At 42.9% G+C, this 23,217-nt stretch overlaps 1 protein-coding gene across 3 annotated transcripts in view; it reads left to right on the top strand.

The window, feature by feature from the left end:
- The window catches only part of LOC143300357 (uncharacterized), a 92,157-nt gene that overhangs the window by 32,605 nt on the left and 36,335 nt on the right, over positions 1–23,217 (top strand). For 2 of the 3 annotated variants that reach the window (XM_076613967.1, XM_076613965.1), the window contains 6 exons: positions 653–805; positions 4,139–4,297; positions 6,993–7,141; positions 14,754–14,804; positions 16,667–16,860; positions 17,681–17,796. In XM_076613967.1, the coding sequence (XP_076470082.1) occupies positions 653–805; positions 4,139–4,297; positions 6,993–7,141; positions 14,754–14,804; positions 16,667–16,860; positions 17,681–17,796 (822 nt within the window). The remainder of the gene's footprint in view (positions 1–652; positions 806–4,138; positions 4,298–6,992; positions 7,142–14,753; positions 14,805–16,666; positions 16,861–17,680; positions 17,797–23,217) is intronic. The other variant, XM_076613966.1, reaches the window with a different exon arrangement.

Raw genomic sequence — 23,217 nt, 5'->3', positions numbered from 1 at the left:
CGTGCCACCAGTTGTTTATTGTTGTTGTTGATTATGGCAGGATAAGTTACTGTTAGTGCATGAGTGTATTTTCTTTCTAAGGTTTGCTCTTTCCTTACTGTGTGTTGTCTGTCTGCTGCTGTCTCTGTCTCCTGCCTCTCTCTCCACCCCAACCCCCCTCTCTCTCTCTCCCTATCTCTGTCTGTCATTTTGTCTCGCTCTCTCTCCCTGTCTCTGTCGCACTCGCTCTCTCTCACTTTCTCTCTGTCTCTTTCTTCCTCACTGTGTGTTGCTCTCTCTCTCTCTCTCTCTGTCTCTGTCTCTCTCTCTCTCTCTCTCTCTCTCTCTCTCTCACTCTCTCTGTCTTTCTCTCTTATTTTCTTCCCTTTTTCCTTTTATGCCAGAGGCTTCGATTTTGTTGAATCTGTTGTTCTCTCTCTCTTGCTTCTCTGTGTCTGTCTTACTCTCTTTTTTTCTTCATATTCTCCCTTTGTTCTTTTTGCTTTCTTTTTTGTCCCTTTCTCTTCTCCTACTCTCCCCATCCCCCCTCACCTTCCAACCCCCCACTCCCGCCTCCCCACCGAGCCCTCCCCCACTCCTCCACATCCAGACCACATCTTTCTGTAACAAGAACAGTTCTGTGAACTATGTCATGTGCCATGTCCGACCACAGGGTCAGGGTCAGGGGCTCAGTGGTCGCAGCACAGCACCACCCCACGAGATGCTCCGTCCCTGCCCCTGGAGGGGGAGACAACAGTGAAGAGGAGGGAGCAGGGCGGTGCCCAGCAGGGGAAGACAGCCAACCCGACCCCTGCCAGGAGTGGAGGTGAGACACACTGCAGGACAGTGACCATGTCTGTATCATGGTTCAACATCTGTAGATACATCTGGAAATGGTGATGGAGAACCAAGAACTTTGGAATTACCTAGGTACCGGCAGCTTCGCTTGTTAAACTGAAGCTAAGACCAAAAAACATCGATTTTGCCCATTTTCCCCAAGCCTGTAACTTGAGTGATGATTAAGAAATATACGTTTTATATGGAAATAAAGTTCACTTTCTCCTCTTTCCAATGCTGTTTTTGTTTTTCATCTGTAGTTTTTTTTGATAAAAGAGTAAAAATCGGGGGTTGTCGAAAGGCTTCTTGCACACTGTGGCCGACAGCTCCGACACAGATAACGTCAACTGGTTTTCATGCCTCTCTTTTCTTCACTTGGCTTGCCTGTCTCAGTTGATCTACAGAGCTATTTTTAGTACAGCTGTGTTTGTCTGAACCTCATCTTTCCAGTGAATATTAGTTTGGCTTGACAGGAATGACAATAATCCAAATAATAATAATGATATCATTTATTTTCAGTCTGATATCATCATCTTAGATGAACAGACTGTAAATAAATAAATGAAATTGCAAAACCGCATATTGCGAATATAGCACGTACGAAACAATTGACTTTAAACTTAAAATTCTCAAAATTGGTAATAAATACAATAGTAATTACGGATATTAAAGAGAAGGTTTTAAAATATCCTTTTGAAAGGTATACGCAACTACTGCGTGGTATTACTGGTGCAGACAAGCTCTGAGTTGAAAGAGTGGCTGTGCATCAGTCGGATGCCGAAATGGCAGTAGGAGCTGAGCCAAATTTTAACACCAATCTTGGTCAGTTCTGAAACCTTTGAGTTCGTTTGATTTTGCTATCACACTGTTGATTATCATCAATAAACATTTAAGAGGGGGTATTTTTCATAAATGAGTGCACAAAAGTGCTCGATCACTGGGAATACCCCATACTGCCACACCTCGTTTCGAATCTAACTGAAGCGACGATCGTTTTTTCTTATTTTCATGATGGAATTAATGATAAGTATGTAAGTTGCTGTTTGTTGAAATGAAATTAATCAGCAGATATATTCTGTAATCTGTAGTAGTGGTTTCACTTTTATTTACAAAACACAAATTATTACACACAAAAATTTCTGTTTTTCTAAAACATCATCATTCCTGCAACTTGATAACATGATTAGAAAAAATATATAATAAAGAAAGAAAGAAAGAAAGAAAAAAAATTGCTGAATAACTAAAAAGTCATGGTAGTGTGTGTGTCTGTCAGAGAGAAGGAGAATAGTGATGTGTATCTGGGCATGTGTGTCTGTCCAGTTAAAAAAAAAAGAGAAGAATTTGATGTTAAATTTTACAGATCACATGAAATAGATATAAACATTTTTTCTTCAAATTGAATTATTGCTGTACCCCATTTTAAAGGCCTTGCTCAGCTGAATACAAATCACTTTATTTCATAAAAATAGCTTGGTAAATGAAGAAACTGTGTCTGTTGCTATTTTGACAAATTTTGCCATGTGAGAATTTGCAAAAAAAATGGATTTTATAGCTCAGTATCTATAAAATGATCAGGTAATATAGCTGGGAAAAAAATTAGGCATCTTTACTATAAACAAAATATCATTTTCCTTAATTTTTAGCTGTCTCTGTTGTTTAGTATACATGCAGTGATGCTGTAAAATTGGAGATTTGTCCAAAAGCTCAAAATGACAGGCAAACAGGCTCAATTTCAATGAACTTCAGTTGACTGTAACTTTGGTTCTAATACACACAGAAACATAATTTTTGTGGTGGGATGTTTGTTTTGACTTATAGTTTTAATCTAAGCTTGTTTAAATGTTGTTTTAACAGAATTTATATATTTTTTAAAAAGGTTGCTGGTACCTTAATTACCTCAATACAATAAATGATGGTTCTTTAGTGTGTGTGTGTGTGTGTGTGTGCATGTGTATGTATGTGTGTGTGTGTTTGTGTGTGTGTGTGTGTGTGTGTGTGTGTGTGTGTGTGTGTGATTTGTTTCTGATTGATGTAGTGCTGTAAAGTGCTTTGAGGTGTTTGAAAGGGCTGTATTATTATATTTGTCTGTGTTTCATGAAAATTCCCCACGTCTGTCCCTCTCTCTTTCTGTCTCTCATCCCTGTTTTTCTTTCTCATGCTTTCTTTCTCATCATCTCTTTCTGTTGCTATCATTTTTTTGGTCCTCCCCTCTCTCTTTCCCTCTTATATTCTCTGACTGGAAAAAAAGTATATACGCTTTTATGTGTAATGTGTTTTTACTTGTTATCTCTTTTTACATTATACACCTTGACATGTTATTGTTGTTTTTTGCATTTACTGTAAAGCACCTCGAGCATTGAAAGGCGCTTTATTTCATTATTGATTATTATTGTTATGCTATTAGACACATGTATGAAAGCATGATTCTGTCAACAGTATGTATAATGACTACCAAGTTAAACCGATCTCTCAGTCAAAGAAGGCTACTCACTTGCGTAGCTTTCGTCAGCGATCCAGCCGGCTTTTTCAGCGCAACTGCTAGGTAGAGAATTAGCAGCTGTACGCATCACCGTGAGCGAACTCACGACAATAATGACTTGACGAGTGAGGAGTACACCGACAGTAGGTTGTGTTGGCCCCGGTCACGGTTGAGGGTGGGGTTCCTGGCGGTGATGTGGACTGCCATCTTGCTTCTCTGTCAAGAACTTGCACATTGTCCTATCCAAAGTGATGTTGGTTGTGGGTCAGATGTTCGCCCACTGGGGAGGACTCTCGTTTGTGTTCTTTCAGTCTTTTGTGCAAGTTGTGCTCGGTTTCACCAATGTAACTTTGGTCACAGTCCTGGCAGTCTATCTGGTATATCACCCCTGATGTGTCCAATTTATCTGTTTTGTCGTCGGTGTACTCCTCACTCGTCAAGTCACATTGTCATGAGTTTGCTCACGGCGATGCGTACAGCTGCTAATTCTCTACCCAGCAGTTGCGCTGAAGAAGCCAGCCGGATTGCCGACGAAAGCTACGCAAGTGAGTAGCCTTCTTTGACTGAGAGATCGGTTTAACTTGGTAGTCATTATGTCTACCCCTCAGTCGTTAAAAACTTCCTCAATGTCAACAGTATGGTTTCCTTGGTTTCATTTTCATTTTTTTTGTGTACACCTTGACCTGTATATTAACTTGTTTCAAAGGGCCAGTGACCTAAAGAAATAAATCTTGTTCTTCTTGTTAGTCTCTCCCTGAAACATTGTTGATGTTGTTAATGTGTGTGTGAGTGACAGCATCAGTCTGTGCAGCTTGATGAATGACCGCTTGATGTGTCGGTCAGGAGGGTCAGGGTCATCAGGGCGCAGTGACGACCCCCAGAGGTCGGTGTCACTGTCAGCGCTGCAGAGGGAGGTGGAGAAAGTGAAGGAGCAAAACCAGCATCTGCTGCAGGAAGTGGCGGGCCTGAGGAAGGTGACCTTTGCTGTGGTGGGCACAGGAGGTAGGTGATAGTGACGGTGATGGTGATGTGTGGCTGTTGTGGGGACTGGAGGTGGATGATGGTAATGTGTGACTGTTGTGCGGACAGGAGGTGGGTGATGGTGATAGTGATATGTGGCTGTTGTGGGGACAGGAGGTGGGTGATGGTAATGTGTGACTGTTGTGGGGACAGGAGGTAGATGATGGTAATGTGTGACTGTTGTGGGGACAGGAGGTGGATGATGGTGATGGTGATGTGTGACTATTGTGGGGACAGGAGGTGGGTGATGGTGATGTGTGGCTGTTGTGGGGACAGGAGGTGGGTGATGGTGATGGTGATGTGTGGCTGTTGTGGGGACAGGAGGTGAATGATGGTGATGTGTGACTGTTGTGGTTGACAGGAGGTGGGTGATGGTGATGTGTGACTGTTGTGGTTGACAGGAGGTGGGTGATGGTGATGTGTGACTGTTGTGGTTGACAGGAGGTGGGTGATGGTGATGTGTGACTGTTGTGGTTGACAGGAGGTGGGTGATGGTGATGTGTGGCTGTTGTGGGGAGGAGGTGGATGATGGTGATGGTGATGTTTGGCTGTTGTGGGGACAGGAGGTGGGTGATGGTGATGGTGCTGTGTGACTGTTGTGGGGACAGGAGGTGGATGATGGTGATGGTGATGTTTGGCTGTTGTGGGGACAGGAGGTGGGTGATGGTGATGGTGCTGTGTGATTGTTGTGGGGACAGGAGGTGGGTGATGGTGATGGTGCTGTGTGACTGTTGTGGGGACAGGAGGTGGATGATGGTGATGATGATGTGTGGCTGTTGTGGGGTCAGGAGGTGGATGATGGTTATGGTGCTGTGTGACTGTTGTGGGGACAGGAGGTGGGTGATGGTGATGGTGCTGTGTGACTGTTGTGGGGACAGGAGGTGGGTGATGATGATGTGTGACTGTTGTGGGGACAGGAGGTGAATGATGGTGATGGTGCTGTGTGGCTGTTGTGGGGACAGGAGGTGGATGATGGTGATGATGCTGTGTGGCTGTTGTGGGGACAGGAGGTGGGTGATGGTGATATGTGGCTGTTGTGGGGACAGGAGGTGGGTGATGGTGATGGTGCTGTGTGGCTCTTGTGGGGACAGGAGGTGGGTGATGGTGATGGTGATGTGTGGCTGTTGTGGGGACAGGAGGTGGATGATGGTGATGATGCTGTGTGGCTTTTGTGGGGACAGGAGGTGGGTGATGGTGATGTGTGGCTGTTGTGGGGACAGGAGGTGGATGATGGTGATGATGCTGTGTGGCTGTTGTGGGGACAGGAGGTGGGTGATGGTGATGGTGATGTGTGGCTGTTGTGGGGACAGGAGGTGGATGATGGTGATGATGCTGTGTGGCTGTTGTGGGGACAGGAGGTGGGTGATGGTGATGGTGATGTGTGGCTGTTGTGGGGACAGGAGGTGGATGATGGTGATGATGCTGTGTGGCTGTTGTGGGGACAGGAGGTGGGTGATGGTGCTGTGTGGCTGTTGTGGGGACAGGAGGTGGGTGATGGTGATGGTGCTGTGTGACTGTTGTGGGGACAGGAGGTGGATGATGTGTGGCCGTTGTGGGGACAGGAGGTGGGTGATGTGTGGCCATTGTGGGGACAGGAGGTGGGTGATGTGTGGCCATTGTGGGGACAGGAGGTGGGTGATGTGTGGCCATTGTGGGGACAGGAGGTGGGTGATGTGTGGCCGTTGTGGGGACAGGAAGTGGGTGATGGTGATGTGTGGCTGTTGTGTGGACAGGAGGTGGGTGATGGTGATGTGTGGCTGTTGTGGGGACAGGAGGTGGGTGATGGTGCTGTGTGGCTGTTGTGGGGACAGGAGGTGGGTGATGTGTGGCCGTTGTGGGGACAGGAGGTGGGTGATGTGTGGCTGTTGTGGGGACAGGAGGTGGGTGATGGTGCTGTGTGGCTGTTGTAGGGACAGGAGGTGGGTGATGGTGATGGTGCTTTGTGGCTGTTGTGGTTGACAGGAGGTGGGTGATGGTGATGGTGCTGTGTGGCTGTTGTGGTTGACAGGAGGTGGGTGATGGTAATGTGTAGCTGTTGTGGGGACAGGAGGTGGGTGATGGTAATGTGTGACTGTTGTGGGAACAGGAGGTGGGTGATGGTGATGGTGCTGTGTGGCTGTTGTGGGGACAGGAGGTGGGTGATGGTGATAGTGATGTGTGGCTGTTGCGGGGACAGGAGGGGGGCACCATGCTGTATGGCTGTTGGAGAGCTGGACTCAGTCAGTGCTGTCAAGACACTGAAGGGGTTGTGTTGTATTTGTTTTTCGTCTCACTTGATTTCTGTGTATGAAATCCAGGCTGTTCAGTGGAGTGCCACCTATTTTTCTTCTTCTTTCTTTCTGTCTGCAAGAGTTTGTTTTTTTTTAACTGTCAGAGTGGATTTTTCTACTGAATTTTGCCTGAGACAACCCTTTTGTTGCCTTGGTTCTTTTACTTGCTCTGAATCATGCAGATGGGAAATGGTTGTCTCACCCAAAAAACTAGCACCCAGACTGCCACTCAAGGTGTAGTAGAGGGGCGAGTAAAAATCCTGGTCAGTATATTTTTCTGAGTGACAACTGCATAGATTGTGTGTGTGTATAGGGGTGCATGGATGAATGTTTCTGAGTGATAGACAGAGGAGATAACCATCATGTCAGCAGACAGGGGAGACAAACCATGTGTTACATGTGTGCAGGGGACAATGATGGAGGGAGGAGTGTGGGGCGGGGGCTGGCGGTGGAGGAGCTGAAGAGTGAGAATGAAGTGCTGAAGAATGCGGTGGGGCGACTGAACCAGGAGCTGAGCCAGTACCAGGCTACATTCCGCCCTCTCTCACAGGATGACGTGGGTCAATTCTCTCTCTTGCTGTTCTTTCTCCTCTGTCACTCCTACCTCCAGAATGTTTTTTTTTTTTCTTCTTTCATATCAAGTCAGATGAAGCAGGTATCTTTTCTCATATCATTCCTTTTTTTCTGTTTTTTTTTTCCAGTGCCACAATGTTTTCTTTTTTAATTTTCATTCAGCTCTTTTCCATACTTTCTTTTTTTATTTCCAGTCATAAGATCAGTATTTTCATTTGATTGTCAAATCACCATGAGATTGTAAACAATGAAGTTTGAAAGAAGATATTGTAAAGACATGCTGAAATTCTGTTTTCTGAATGCTGCTACACCTTGCTTCTTGTGTGTACAGAAAATATGATGAATGACAGTGAATGAAAGAGATGTCGGTTAGTCTCTGGAGTATCACAACCTCAAGGGATTATGATCCCATGCTCTGTGTGTTTGTGTCTTAAGTCAAGGTTTTACACTGATTCAGCCAATTCAGAAAGGTTTTTATATCTATTTTTTTTATATTGGCACTAAAGGTTATGAGAAATATTTCCCCTGTTGCTTATGTATATGCAATTTTTTTTTATTCCATCAAGAAACAAAGTGAAGTGTGTGTGTGTGTGTGTGTGTGTCCACATTCAGAAATGTATGTGTGTGGTATTAGAGAACAGGCTTCTAATAGTTTCTGAAGCTAATGAATATATGTGTGTGCGTATATATATGTGTGTGTCTGTGTGCCTGTGTGCTTCCTATTCAGAAAAGTGTGTGCATGTTAACCCCTTCACTGCTAGTACATTTTGCTCTAGCCTATGCTGAGAAAATTTTCAGAAAAACAAGAAAAACATGCCAATGATTTTAATTTGCTTATATTTAAAAAAGTACTGAAGATAAGTGCATAAAAGTATATATCAAATGAAAGGAAAATGAACCAAGATTTTGTTTTCAATACTCACATCTTCAAATAAAGAGTCAATCTGACACAAAAATTCCATCAAATGCAATAAAAAAAAAAGGGGGGATTGTCATTCCATTATGTAGGTGCTACAACATCAACCAGGTTAACAACCAGTCTTTCTTGTGACTGTTGTGATCAACCACACGTTAACAACCAGTCTTTCTTGTGACTGTTGTGATCAACCACACACACTGTCAAAGCTGTGCAACATTGTCCAGGTCCATAAGACTCCAACACAGTCTACACAAAGAATGAAAAAGGTGTACTCACCAGCATCTATCGTCAGTAAAAACGCTGTGTGTGGTACTTGCGGAAACAGTCTTCAAGACACAGTGCTGGTTTGCTGGGGCAGGCTGGGCAGTAGAACCTCACATCCTTTCTTTGTCCATTCTTCAAGCAGACTCTGCACCTCCTTTGTGGCCGGGCCTTCTGTGGGGTATGCAGAATGACATCAATGAAGTGTCGTCCACACTGACAAACAGCATGGTCATCTTTAGCAGTGTTTGGGTCTTGGTCACCAAAAATCATGGCACTAATTACATCCTGGAAGTCCAGGAGTGTACTGCTGTTGCATGCTTTTTTGTAGAGGGTGTGTGCATTCAGCATGGCAATTTGTAGAAAATGCACACACAGCTATTTGTACCACTTCAGGGTTTTCCTTGTGGCATCATAGGGCTGCAGCTGTTGGTCATGATGGTCCATGGCACCCATGTTTTTGTTGTAATCCAATTGCTGGAGGCTTGTTTACTGCCCTTTGGTCTTGCTGCTGCTGGTCTTCAGCTGTAGGTTTGTGGCAAGTTGTTAACTCCAGATGGTCCAGGATGAAAATCACGATCATCACCATGCTGCATACCTGAAACACATTGCATAAAAGACTAAGTTTGTTGGGTTTTTGGAGTTTTTTTTTTGTTTTTGTTTTTTGTTTTTGTTGTTTTTGTTTTTACATATAAAAAGGTTATGAAATGGTACCATTTTATTTCTGATTGTTTTCAGAAGCTGAAATATAAACACACACACACCTACCCCGCCCCCCCACCCCCACCCCAAACCCCCAACACACACACACACTGAAACTGGTTCATGGTATGCCACACCCCCTTCATTCTCTCTTTCTCATACAAAACAAAATGACAACACACACACACACACACACACACACACACACACACACACTTCTACAAGTGTTGCATTTACAAATACAATTCTGTATTTCATTCTTTAATTTCAGTTTTATAAACATCTCCTTCCCCCCTCCCCCCCTTGGCCACCCCCCTTCCCCCCTGGCCACCCCCCCCCCCCACACACACACACACACAAAACAACAATAACAACAACAACAAACCAATACACACTCGGGAACAAACACACAGAAAGCTCTAGGCAAGCGACACACGCTGTCATCAACAATGAGCCAGCCAGCAAGCCAAGCCTCCTTGGGCTGTGATGGTCACACACAGTACACATGTGACTGTCTCTCACCCACACACATTGATCAGTGACTGACGAAGCTACTTACCACAGCTAAGAGGCGACTCAGCCAGACCACAGAGACGCACAGCACTCATTGCAAGTGAATTAGCCAGGTACAACATCAACATCGCTGCCTTAAGTGAGACCAGACTGGCAGAAGAAGGCGAACTCTGTGAGCGAGGCGCAGGCTACACCTTCTTTTGGAGTGGTTGCGGACCTGAAGAGAGATGTGAGGCTGGAGTTGGCTTTGCAGTGAAGACAACCCTTGTTGGCAAGCTGGCTGGCCCCCCGAAAGGAGTGAACGATCGCCTGATGACGATGAAACTCCCTATATGCAACGGGAAGAAGTTTACCACCATTGTCAGTGCCTACACGCCCACCATGACCAACCCGGATGAGATCAAGAACAAGTTCTACGAGGACCTGAACGCTGTCATCACCACTGTTCCCAACTCAGACAAGCTCATCATTCTTGGTGACTTTAACGCGAGAGTTGGTTGTGACAGCACCTCCTGGGAAGGTGTGATTGGGAAGCATGGGGTTGGTAACTGTAACAGCAATGGCCAACTACTTCTCCAGACATGTGCCGAGTACGACCTTCTTATCACAAACACCATCTTCTGCCTCCCTACCTGTAACAGGATGTCCTGGATGCATCCTCGCTCTGGGCATTGGCATCTCATCGACTTTGTCATCGTCAGGAAGAGGGACAGGCAGGATGTACGAGTCACGAGGGCCATCTGCGGCGCCGAGTGCTGGACAGACCTCCACATCCAGCCCAAGAGACGGCCTCAGGGCATGAAAGCACTCAAACAACTGAATGTCAACAAGCTGGAGCTAGGCAACATCAAGCAGAGCTTTGCTGACACCCTGGAGGAACGCCTTGAGTCCACCGTGCTGGACAACCAGAATGTGGAGGCAGCATGGGGCGCACTGCATGAGACCGTGTACAACACTGCCATGGAGTGCCTGGGGCCTTCTGTCAGGAAGCACAAAGACTGGTTTGATGAGAACTGCACTGAGATCAAGTAGCTGCTAGAAGACAAACACCAAGCCTACAGAGCCCACATTGAAGATCCCAAGTCACAGTCAAAGAAGGACATACTGAAGAGCGCACGCAGCACCATCCAGCTGAAGCTGCGGCAGATGCAGGATTCCTGGTTGAGCAACAAAGCTGATGAGATCCAGGGCTTTGCAGACAGGAACGACATGAAGAACTTCTATAACGGCCTGAAAGAAGTCTACGGTCCCACCACCTCCGGATCTGCTCCACTCCTCAGTGCTGATGGTTCTACCCTGATCACTGACAAGGACGGGATCCTTGAGAGATGGGCTGAACACTTTGACAGCGTACTGAACCGCCCCTCCACCATCAATGATGAAGCCATTGACCGACTCCCCCAGGTGCCAGTCAGTGAGTCGTTGGATGCCATTCCAACTTTGGAGGAGACCCAGAAAGCTATCCTTCTGCTATCCAATGGCAAAGCCCCTGGCTTAGACTCCATTCCAGCTGAGGTCTACAAAGAAGGTGGTATGGCGCTGACTGATAAGCTTCATCAGCTGTTCAAGCTCATCTGGCAGCATGAGGCAGTTCCACAGGACTTCAAAGACGCTTCCATCATACACCTGTACAAGCGCAAAGGAAATCGTCAGGCCTGTGACAACCATCGTGGAATATCCCTGCTGTCCGTCGCAGGCAAGACTCTGGCCAGAGTGCTACTCAACCGTCTCATAGCGCACCTTGAGCAAGGTCTCCTACCAGAGAGCCAGTGTGGCTTCCAGAAAGAATGCGGGGACTATCGACATGGTGTTTGCTGCCAGGCAGCTCCAGGAGAAGTGTCAGGAACAGAACGCCGACCTTTACTCCACCTATGTCGATCTGACCAAGGCCTTCAATACTGTTAGCAGAGATGGCCTTTGGAGAATCATGGCGAAGTACGGATGTCCCAGAAAGTTCATCACCATCATACGGCAACTACATGATGGGATGCTGGCCCGAGTCCAAGACAACGGAGAGACTTCAGAACCATTCCCTGCCAATGGAGTCAAGCAAGGGTGTGTTCTTGCCCCCACCCTGTTCAGTCTCATGTTTTCAGCCATGCTGACAGATGCCTTCAGAGACGCTGACGTAGGCATTGGCATCAGGTACCGCACACATGGCTCACTCTTCAACCTCAGGAGGCTTCAAGCAAAAACCAAAGTGAGGACAGACACCGTCAACGACTTCCTGTTTGCTGATGACTGTGCTCTCAACGCTGCCTCCGAAGCTGACATGCAATACAGTGTCGACAAGTTCTCTGCTGCATGTGACAACTTTGGCCTCACAATCAGCACAAAGAAGACTGAGGTGATGCACCAGCCAGCTCCAGGAAAGCCTTACGCTGAACCAAACATCTTCATCAACGGGCAACGACTGAACACGGTGGACAAGTTCACATACCTGGGCAGTACACTCTCTCGCACAGTTGTCATCGACGATGAGGTGAATGCCAGACTCGCCAAAGCCAGCGCTACCTTCGGCAGACTCCATAAGAACGTTTGGAACAGGAGAGGCATCACCCTGGAGACGAAGCTCAAAGTATACAAGGCCATATTTCTCACCACACTACTCTATGGATGTGAATCATGGACGGTCTACAAACGCCAAAAAGCTGAACCACTTCCACACCACCAGCCTCAGAAAACTTCTCGGCATAAAGTGGCAAGAGAAGATCCCTGACACAGAGGTGCTCACTCGTGCAAACTTGCCCAGCATCTACACCATCTTGATGCAGGCCCAGTTGCGCTGGGCAGGCCATGTAGTTCGCATGCCAGACCACCGGCTCCCCAAGAAACTGCTGTACGGCGAACTCCAACATGGCAAGCGCTCCCATGGAGGCCAAAAGAAGCGCTTCAAAGACATTCTGAAAGCTTCTCTGAAGGCCTTCAACATCAGCCACGACACATGGGAGCTGAATGCAATGGACAGACCAAAGTGGCGTTCAGCTGTCCACAAAGGCGCCAAATCCTGTGAGGCCAACAGAATCGCTGCAGCAGAGCAACGCAGACAGGCCAGGAAAAGCAGTGCCAGCAAGTCCCCGACAGCTGCCACCATCCCCTGTCCACACTGTGTCACAACCTTCCGGGCACGGATTGGCCTGACCAGTCATCTGCGCACCCACAGAGCCCAACCCACCCACCCCCAGGATGACCAGATGGTCCTCGTCAATCCCAACGGACGAACCACACACACGTGACTGTCTCTCACCCACACACACTGATAAGTGACTGACGAAGCTACTTACCACAGCTAACACATTCAAAACACACACAATGCAGTCATATTCATTGTTACAACAAACAGAAAGCAAATAATAAACTGAAAAACCTCGTTAACACCCACCTGCATCTTGAATCAGCTGAGCATGTCTGTCTTCAGTTTTGTCAAGCAACTCCACCTCTCACCACCCTCCTTATCAAAATCAGCGTCTTCAGCATCAATTTCAGGCATTTCTGTCTCATTCAGTCCACAATCTTCATCTCTACTATTTGCATTGTGAAGGAGTTCTTCCATTACTAGTGCAAGTGTTGGGGTTTGTTTGCGTTCAGCCATGGCTTTGCAAACACAACTTGAGCTTCATACAAACTTGTAAAACTTTCGCCATAAATATGTTAGATGTGGTGAATAATTTTAGCTTATGGAACTCAGGAGATAAAGTTCTCTCAGGAAAGCTAACTTAACCCCTAGGCTGCCTGCATGACGAGATAACTCGTCATGGCAAGCATGTATGCTTCGCTGCCTGCATGACGAGATAACTCGTCATCGAAATATTCTGACTTTTCCCTGGTTTGCATTCACTTCCTTGGCAAAAATAGTGGTAGCTTTAGCCTGGGGAATCTCTCTAGATTCTATTCATAGCTAGAAACCCCATCTACGTCATGAAGCAGTCCTTTATTTGAACGTTTTGGTTGGGTCACTGTCCAAGTGTTTGCCTGACTTCTCTCCTCGCTCGCTCAACAAAATGTCGGACTGACACCGTGCTCAAGACATGCGATCGTGACGAACTAAATCAACCATGATTTCTTTCTTTAGCTGATGCTCAGAAAGAATTGAAGCGTAAATTCGAAGGAGAAGATAGAGATGAACATTTATAGGACGATCTGATAGAAAATAAAGGGAGTAATCAAGAGAGTGGCCAAGATGCGACTGTCAGTGAGTGATGCCGGCTGTACAGATGTTAGCAGACGACAGATGACCGAATTAGCAGCAGAGCGATATTCTTGGCACGCAGCCAACGCGGTCTGATGAGAACTGAATCAAGTGACCGTGTGAGAGGGGTGAGGAGGAGGGGGGTAGAGACTGAGGGGGCGTGGCCTCACATCCATCTTATCACTTGGAGAAGTCACAATGTATTGTGTATCTATCTCTTAAAAAAATATATATATATTGTGGTTGTTCTAGTATGATTTTGTGTTTGCAGATATCCATTTGTCCAGAAAATATGATGTTTTTGTGCAAATTACATGACTAATGTTTGTAATGAACAAGTTGAAAATGTGACAAAAAACAAAACACTGATTTCAAAACAACAGCATGTCACTAAAAATATATAAAATGGGAAAACAGCATGTGTTTTGTATTCTTTATTCATTTACCTTTCAGAAAATATATACTTTTATGGGTCTTTCTCCAATAACAAAGAGCACAGAATTTTTGGAAAATTTATACCCGTTTTTTGTGAAAAAAACCCTGGCAAATAGATTTCACTTAAATCTTATTTTCCTGGCAGCGAAAGGGTTAATGGTCAACAGACTGTATTTTCTGTAATGCGGGGACTTGAAACATAGAACGATGTTACATGACGTACGGCGCACGTCAATGCAGCATTGGTGAGCGACATTTCATGACGTATGCTGTACGTCAACAGCGCAGTCAAGAGGTTAAAGAGCAGATTTGTAATTGTTTTTGGAGGCAGTGGTGGTGTTAATGCATGTGTTTGTGTATGAATATATATGTGCACACACATGCTTATTGTTACCTACAGCATCTCTTCTTAATGTTTTGAAGTTTAGATGTTGGTGGATGTGGGAGTTTGGACAGTGATGGTGGCGTTTTGTGTGTGTGTTTGTGTGTGTGTGTGTTGTCGTTGTTGTTTTTTGTGTGTGTGCTGCTTTAGGCCCCTCTAACAATGCTTTGACAGTGACTGGTGCATTCGTTTAGCATTCCAAGCTTCAAGCTTTGCCACAACAAGGTCCGGTCCCAGCATGGCTGGTAAGTGTGTTTACATCAAGGGTGATTTTCTAACTGATATTCTGCTGCTTTTTTTTCTGTTGTTGTTATTCTTTTTTGATTGAATGTGGCTTGAAGGTTTTTTTTATGATGTTGTTCTGCTGTGTTTGTTTTGTTCGGTGTGTGTGTGTATTTGTATTTGTGTGTGATAAAGCTGGTGGTGTTCTTATGTATGTATATACTGTGTGTATATATGTGTGTGTGTTCATGCGCACACGTTTGTGTGTGTGTGTGTGTGTGTGTGCATACTGTGTGTGTGTGTGATAAGGTTGTTGGTGTGCTTATGTATATGTGTGTGTAAGTTTGTGTGTGTGGATGGGTAGATATGTGCAGAGTAGATAGGTGGGTGCATGGATATCTATCTATCAATCTATATGATATATATATATATATATATATGCATGTGTGCATAGGCATTTGTGTGGATGGTGCATATAGAGGAGGCTATTTATGCTTCCAGAAAGGTGGCTTCTGCTTGTTGTGGGTTATGTTGTCAGTGCAGATCAGCAAGCGTTACCTGGCCAAGCAGTGGGTCATGTTGTCAGTGTAGATCAACAAACGTTACCTGACCATGTAGTGGGTCATGCTGTCAGTGTAGATCAACTAGCGTTACCTGGCCATGCAGTGGGTCATGTTGTCTGTGCAGATCAACAAGCGTTACCTGGCCATGTAGTGGGTCATGCTGTCAGTGTAGATCAACTAGCGTTACCTGACCATGTAGTGGGTCATGTTGTCAGTGTAGATCAATAAGCGGTACCTGGCTGTGTAGTGGGTCATGTTGTCTGTGCAGATGAACAAGTGTTACCTGGCTATGTAGTGGGTCATGTTGTCAGCGCAGATCAACAAGCATTACCTGGCCATGTAGTGGGTCATGTTGTCAGTGTAGATCAACAAGCATTACCTGGCTATGTAGTGGGTCATGTTGTCAGCGCAGATCAACAAGCATTACCTGGCCATGTAGTGGGTCATGCTGTCAGTGTAGATCAACAAGCGTTACCTGGCTATGTAGTGGGTCATGTTGTCAGCGCAGATCAACAAGCATTACCTGGCCATGTAGTGGGTCATGTTGTCAGCGCAGATCAACAAGCATTACCTGGCCATGTAGTGGGTCATGTTGTCAGTGTAGATCAACAAGCGTTACCTGGCTGTGTAGTGGGTCATGTTGTCTGTGCAGATCAACAAGCATTAACCGGCCATGTAGTGGGTCATGTTGTCTGCGCAGATCAACAAGCGTTACCTGGCCATGTAGTGGGTCATGTTGTCTGCGCAGATCAACAAGCGTTACCCAGGCCATGTAGTGGTGCCTGTTGTTTGAACAGATCAACAAGCGTTACCTGGCCATGTAGTGGTGCCTGTTGTTTGAACAGATCAACAAGCGTTACCTGGCCATGTAGTGGTGCCTGTTGTTTGAACAGATCAACAAGCGTTACCTGGCCATGTAGTGGTGCCTGTTGTTTGAACAGATCAACAAGCGTTACCTGGCCATGTAGTGGTGCCTGTTGTTTGAACAGATCAACAAGCGTTAGCTGGCCATGTAGTGGTGCCTGATGTTTTTTTATTTTTTATTTTATTAATTTTTTTTTTTTACATTATAGTTATTATTTATTTATTTATTTATTTGTGTAAGCTTATCTATTATTTATTCACCTTTTTTTTCTCCTCAAGGCCTGACTAAGCGCGTTGGGTTACGCTGCTGGTCAGGCATCTGCTTGGCAGATGTGGTGTAGCGTATATGGATTTGTCCGAACGCAGTGACGCCTCCTTGAGCTACTGATACTGATACTGATACTGAACAGATCAACAAGCGTTACCTGGCCATGTAGTGGTGCCTGTTGTTTGAACAGATCAACAAGCGTTACCTGGCACCCCTGTTCCTGGCCTACGACGATGTGATCCAGGAGAAGGAGGAAGTGGTGCGGCGCTGCCAGGCAGAGTTACAGACCCTGAGGGAGCGCACCCAGGAGGTGGTGAGGGAAAACCAGCGCTACCTACACAGGGGCAGCAGCGTGGGTGGCCCTGCCATTGCTGTCTCAGACTGGTCAGTGGCGCTGTGTGTGTGTGTGTGTGTGTGTGTTGATGTGTGTGTGTGAGTGTGTGTGTGTATGGAGTTGGGGGTGAGGTGGGAGAGGTGTGTGAATGAGGTTACACCGTTTTTAAAGTAGTATTTTATTTTAGTAATTTTCTATCTTTAATTTTTGACTCACTTGTGTAAACAAAGTGAGTCTATGTTTTAACCCGGTGTTCGGTTGTCTGTGTGTGTGTGTGTGTCTGTGTGTCTGTGTGTCCGTGGTAAACTTTAACATTGACATTTTCTCTGCAAATACTTTGTCAATTGACACCAAATTTGGCATAAAAATAGGAAAAGTTCAGTTCTTTCCAGTCATCTTGTTTAAAACAGTATTGCACCTCTGGGATGGGCACAAAAAAATTTAAAAAAGAAGCCTAATTATATGCAAACTGCATTTACTGTTATATTTATATTTTTTGTATTCTCTAAACTTGGCACTTTGACCGCTTATTCTGACACAACAACAAGAGGAGTCATTATTATCATTTTTTGTTCAAACAGGAACTTCTTTTGCTAAGCATGGAATTTATTTTGGAAATGTTTTGGTGCAGATAGTAAATAAGGGAAATTACTCTGTAATTAATGCTAGGGGACTTAATTTATCACAAGTGAGTCTTGAAGGCCTTGCCTCTCTTGTTTTTTTATATTATATTCCTGTGTCCTGCTTGTTCTACATGTGCGAAGAGCCACAGGGTAAGCACTATATAGATGCACATCATATTACTATGATGATGATAATGATGAAGAAGATAGTGATGATGATGATGATGCTGATGATGACACTGTCCAGGCAAGCTCTACAGCAGCAGGCCAGACTGGTGCTGGAAGAGAACCAGGTGCTGACAGAACAGGTGGATGTACAGCACCGCAAGGTGAAGAACATGTGTTCTGCCCACATACAGGAAGGTCAGTGTGTGTGTGTGTGTGTGTGTGTGTGTGTGTGTGTGTGAATCAGAATCAGAATCAGTATCAGAATCAGTTTTAATGTCAGTTAAACCTGAACAAGGTTTATAAGACACGCATGCAAAGTTACATGAAACCATGCACAAAAAAGCAAAACAAAAATAGATAAATATTGAACAAGACATTGAATCACTCTTGCACGCTATGGCGTTTTTGACAGCAATTACTGACAAATTTCCCAAACAGTCCCTGAAGTTTGTCTTCCAGTATTAGCTGACTGGGTTTAATAATATTTGGAATGGAATTTTGAATTTTTTGTATGAATTCTATTCTAATTTCTTTGTATAATTCGCAGTCATCTAAGAAATGAGTTTCAGTTTCAGTAGCTCAAGGAGGCGTCACTGCGTTCGGATAAAACCATATACGCTACACCACATCTGCCAAGCAGATGCCTGACCAGCAGCGTAACCCAACGCGCTTAGTCAGGCCTTGAGAAAAAAAAAAAGAAAAAAACACACAAAAAAACGGGGGAATAAATAATAGATAAGCTTGCATAAATAAATAAATAAATAAATAATAATTATAATATAGAAAAAGGTAGTAGTAATAATATTAGTAATACTAATAAAATGATAATAATAAAACATAAATAAATAAGACAACAATGGTGATAAATAAGCGAATAAATGTAACATATGAAGACACACATTCACACATACACCCACACATGCATAACAGAAATGCACCAAACATGCAGTTTCACATATATGAAAGCACAGTCAAATACATATAAACGTACATGAGCTCCAACACACACACACACACACACACACACGCATTACCGTGCACCTCCTCTACCCCCCTCCTCCACACACTCATTTCTAGTCTAAGTATCGCAGCTTCCACGGCACACACACACACACACACACACACACAAACACACACTCACAGAGATGAACACTTACTTGTACAAGCACATATGAAAGCACAGTCAAATACATATAAACGTACATGAGCTCCAACACACACAATGAAATTCATCCTTTATTGTTTGACATTGTAAACATAGTCTCCTTTCTTTTGGAATGTTGAAATATCGGCCTTTTTCTATTGCTAAATCATGACAGGATATCCTTAATTTGCACAATGATTGTTTTTGATTATAATTAAGATATCCTTCAAGCAAATAAGGCTTGGTTCTGTATTCACGAGTAATTTTATTATAGAATAGTAGTTTAGATTTATTTTCAGATTTGTTTCTTTTCCAGAATAAAACATATCCATATTCTAGTTTATTCATTATAACATCGCTAAGTCTATGGATATTGAATATTGACTGATTATTCCAAACGTGTCCTGAACCAAGATTCTGTAATATAATTTCAACGAAATTAATCCATGTTCACTGTTTTGTTTCCTCTGTAAGCATGTCATCATACACAATTTTGATATACAAATTTTCTCGTACCTGTGTTATGTGAAACCAAAATTTTATTACTTGACAAATCACTTTTAAACTTAAGGGGTATTTACCTATTTCACCAAGTATTGCTAGATTTGTGGCTTTTTTGTGGACACCCAGTATTTGTTTAAAAAAGTTTAGATGAACATGCTCATGAGGAAATTTGTTCATGAGACAATGGTTATGTAGTTTGTCAAAGGTAAAAGTAGCATCTGCTTTTTCACAAGTGGGGAACCATATTTCTGCTCCATACGTTAGTATTGGTGAAACGAGAATATCAAATAATTTTGATGCTCATGTTTTCATTCTTGAAAGATCTTTTAAGAATATGAGAAGCTGTATTACCTTGTTTTGCCAGATGTTCGATATTCTTTTCAAAATTGCCTGATTTATGGAATATTATTCCCAGGTATTTATATTGTTCAGTTGTTTCTAGAACTTCTGTTCCACATTTAAAAAACATTTGAGCTTGTGGTTCTGCTCGAAAATATGACTTTTCTTTTGCCTCTATTGATTTCAATACCCCATTGTTTACAAAAATATAAATGTAACTGGTTTAGTTTCAGCTGTAGGCCATGTTTAGATTTTGAAAGTAATACTAAGTCATCAGCATATAAAAGACAAGAGATACTTTTGTTTTAAGAATAACTAACTGTTGGTGAATTGGTATCTGGGAGCCAATCAAAAATATCATTTATAAATATATTAAATAATGTGGGGCTCACTTTTTTGAAGTCCATGAAACATGCGTATAATCTGTTCTTTCTATTTTTCATGGTGTAATCAACAATTTTTTACAACACAAAAATATGCTCTGTAGTTCTAAAACCTTTTCTAAATCCAGTTTGTTCTTTTGCAAGTAAATTGTTTGATTCTAAATAATCATTTAATCTGCTGTTGAGGATTAGACAAAGTAGATTGCTTAAAGAACAGTTGATAGTTATTCCTCTGTAGTTATTTAGGTTTGATTTATTGCCCTCTTTATGAATTGGGATAGATATCCCATTTTTCCACAAATCCGGATAACATCCAGTTTTTAGAATGTATTTAAGTACTGTTTTAATTGTGGGAAGTAAGTCTGGTAAAACAGCTTTAATTATCTCATTTCTGATACCGTCTATGCCCGGTGATTTGTTGTTCTTCAATTTTTGGCATGCTTTTATTACTTCTGTGTCAGATGTATCATTATCTAAACAAGTGTTATTACAATCCATATCGTTAAAACCATTTTTCATCCCATTATCACTGGTATTTTGGTTTTCATCATCCATACCAACTTTGTTTCCAATAAGTTCATGTAAGTGGGTAATCCATCTTTTAACTGACAGGGATTGTGTGTTTTGATGCATTTCCATTGTTTTTAGCTGTTTCAATTTTTTCCATAATGTATTTGGATCATTGGCTAGATCTTTGTTTAGCAAGTCAACTAGTTTTGATTTATACATTCTCCTTTTTTTCTTAATCATTTTATTATAAAGTTTTCTCTTATAAAAGTATTTCTGATGTAGATTTTTGTTAAATGGGTGTCTGTTTAAAGCATTTAGAATTGATTTTAATTCTTTGCATTGTACAACACATTCCTTGTCAGACCATTTTTTGTTATGTCGCCTTATCTTCCTAGACTTTTTAATTCTGCATGTAAGACATTTTTTTTTTTTGCTGCGTCTTGCAATATTTGTGTGATTTCATCTATGACTGTATTTATCATAGAATTTGTACTGGTACTGTTAGAAAGTTGAGTATTCAAAATATCATTAATATATTTTAATCGTTTTTTCATTTCTGGTGATGCTAGGATTATCCTAAGTTTCATTTTGGAATTTTCATCCCAAGAAAAAGCAATATCCTGAAAGGGGTTGTTAACATGACTAACTCCTTGTTCTATAGAAACTTGTAATTTATTTCGTAACACATGGCCAGTTTCTTTGTGGATAGAATGATTGATCTTCAATGACAAGGGGCAGTGATCTGAGTAGGGAGTAAGATCATGCACTTTCATTTCAATAACATCTTGTAAAATATTTTGAGAACAGAGAAAGTAATCAACCACACTACTTCCCTTTGGTGTAAAGCATGTATATCAGCCTTGTAAATCTCCGAGTGTTCTGCCATTGAGAATGCATATGTTGATGTCTATACAAATAGAACTAAGTTTTCTCCCATTCTTGTGGACAGTGCGATCTATTGAGCACCTATATGTGACAGGGTGGAACACATAATCATCAGGTAGTGAATACATATTGTTATCTCTATCCATTTGGATGAAATCAGGTAATATACCACTCATGGCATTAAAGTCTCCACATAAGATTACATTTCCTTGAGCTGATAAACTGACGAGGTCAGATTCTACTCTGTCCCATATACTGTTTGTGTAATTTTTACCAAATGACGAGTGCAATGGTGGTATGCATAGACAGCCAATGTATGTGTTTCTATCTTCGGCGCATATCTTTAACCAAACAGTATCGCTATTGTTTTGTGGTAAAATTTTAACTACTTTTCTTATGTCATTCTTAATGAAAGTTGATATGCCCCCTGATGCTTTCAGTGCTTTTAAATGTTTTGGTCGACAATAGTGTATTCCGGGTGCAAAGTCTGGTAAGTGTATATCATTTGCTGACTCTCTATCCAGATGAGTTTCCTCTAAAAAAACCAAACCAATATCATACTTTGAGAGAATATCAAGAACATTTTTTTCTTCTAATTTACTTATCTTTTGACCATCAATTGTTTCTTTGAAACCTTTAAGATTCCATGAGATTATCTTTAAAGTATCATGTTTCATTGTTCAAAGACGTACATAAATATCAAATATTTTCCACATTGTGCAGGAAGCTGGCGTTAGTACCATTGGCCAACATCAGTGTCATTGTATTTGTCGCCATGACTGATATCCCAGTTTTTTCGGTTGTAATGTCATTCGTTGCCATTTTTTGTGGTCATGGTCGTAGCTGATTCCTCTGAATCGTTTTCCTGGTCTGCAGTTTGATTAAAAATGAATCTTTGTGGATCTTGATAATGTCTGTTGTGACTGTCCTTACTTCCGTAGGTCTCGGCATGTTGTCGGTGTCACCTTTCATCTTGCTGATCATTGTGGTGATGGCGATGAGTGAATCGTCTGTTCCGGTAAGAGTTCATGGGGACGTTGTCAAGTGGAGATTCTGTGTGTTGGTAGCCTGTCTTGTTGTATCTCCGAGCGTATTCATGGTACATTTGCTGGTCCTCCAAATCGTGGTTATTTTTGTGATTTTGGTAAGAGTATTGTTCTTCAGCAAAACGCATTTCATATTTTCTTTGGTCAGGTTTCCTGAGATGGAAATTTTCCTTTTTGCTGCGGCTTGAGTGACAAAACTTTTCCAGGGCATATCTTTTGATATCTCGGTGGGAGGTCAGATGGTTCTCACTGTGATGTGTTTTTCTTTGGTTCCGTGTTTTGTTAATATTCCTGTATGTTCCTCTCATCTGTCTGTAGTCAGAGGCACTTCTCATGGTGTCTCCCAGGTCATAGGTGTTGCTGTTTGTTTTTGTCTTGATGTCACATTGTCCATGTTGCGTTTTTCTTTGTTGCCATACGATGTTATGAACATGGCGTCCAGTGTTACCGGCTAATAATCCTGAACCTCTTTCGTTTGGATGTATTTCATCGCGCATGATGTTTGTTTTGTCTTTCATGTTGTCATGTCGAAGGAAGGTCACTTTCTTTTGTTTCAGGCTGGCAAACACCATCGCATTATACACTTCTTTTTTTCCTTCCAGGGTTTCATCTGATGTTTGGATAATATTACTGATGACAGTTTTGGAATTTTTTAATTGATTTTGAAGTTTTGAGACGCTTTTCGCCATTCTTTTGCTTGCTTTCCTTGTGGAGGATTTTCTCAGGTTGTTGATACCAACATGTATGACGATAACGTCAGGGTCATTTTCATCATTTTGTTTAGTTTCAGTGATGTCATCGATTT

This window comes from Babylonia areolata, chromosome 26, assembly GCF_041734735.1.
Source record: "Babylonia areolata isolate BAREFJ2019XMU chromosome 26, ASM4173473v1, whole genome shotgun sequence".
NCBI lineage: Eukaryota > Metazoa > Mollusca > Gastropoda > Neogastropoda > Buccinidae > Babylonia > Babylonia areolata.
Note: the sequence above shows the minus strand (reverse complement) of the source record. Positions and strands in the feature narration are given on the sequence as shown.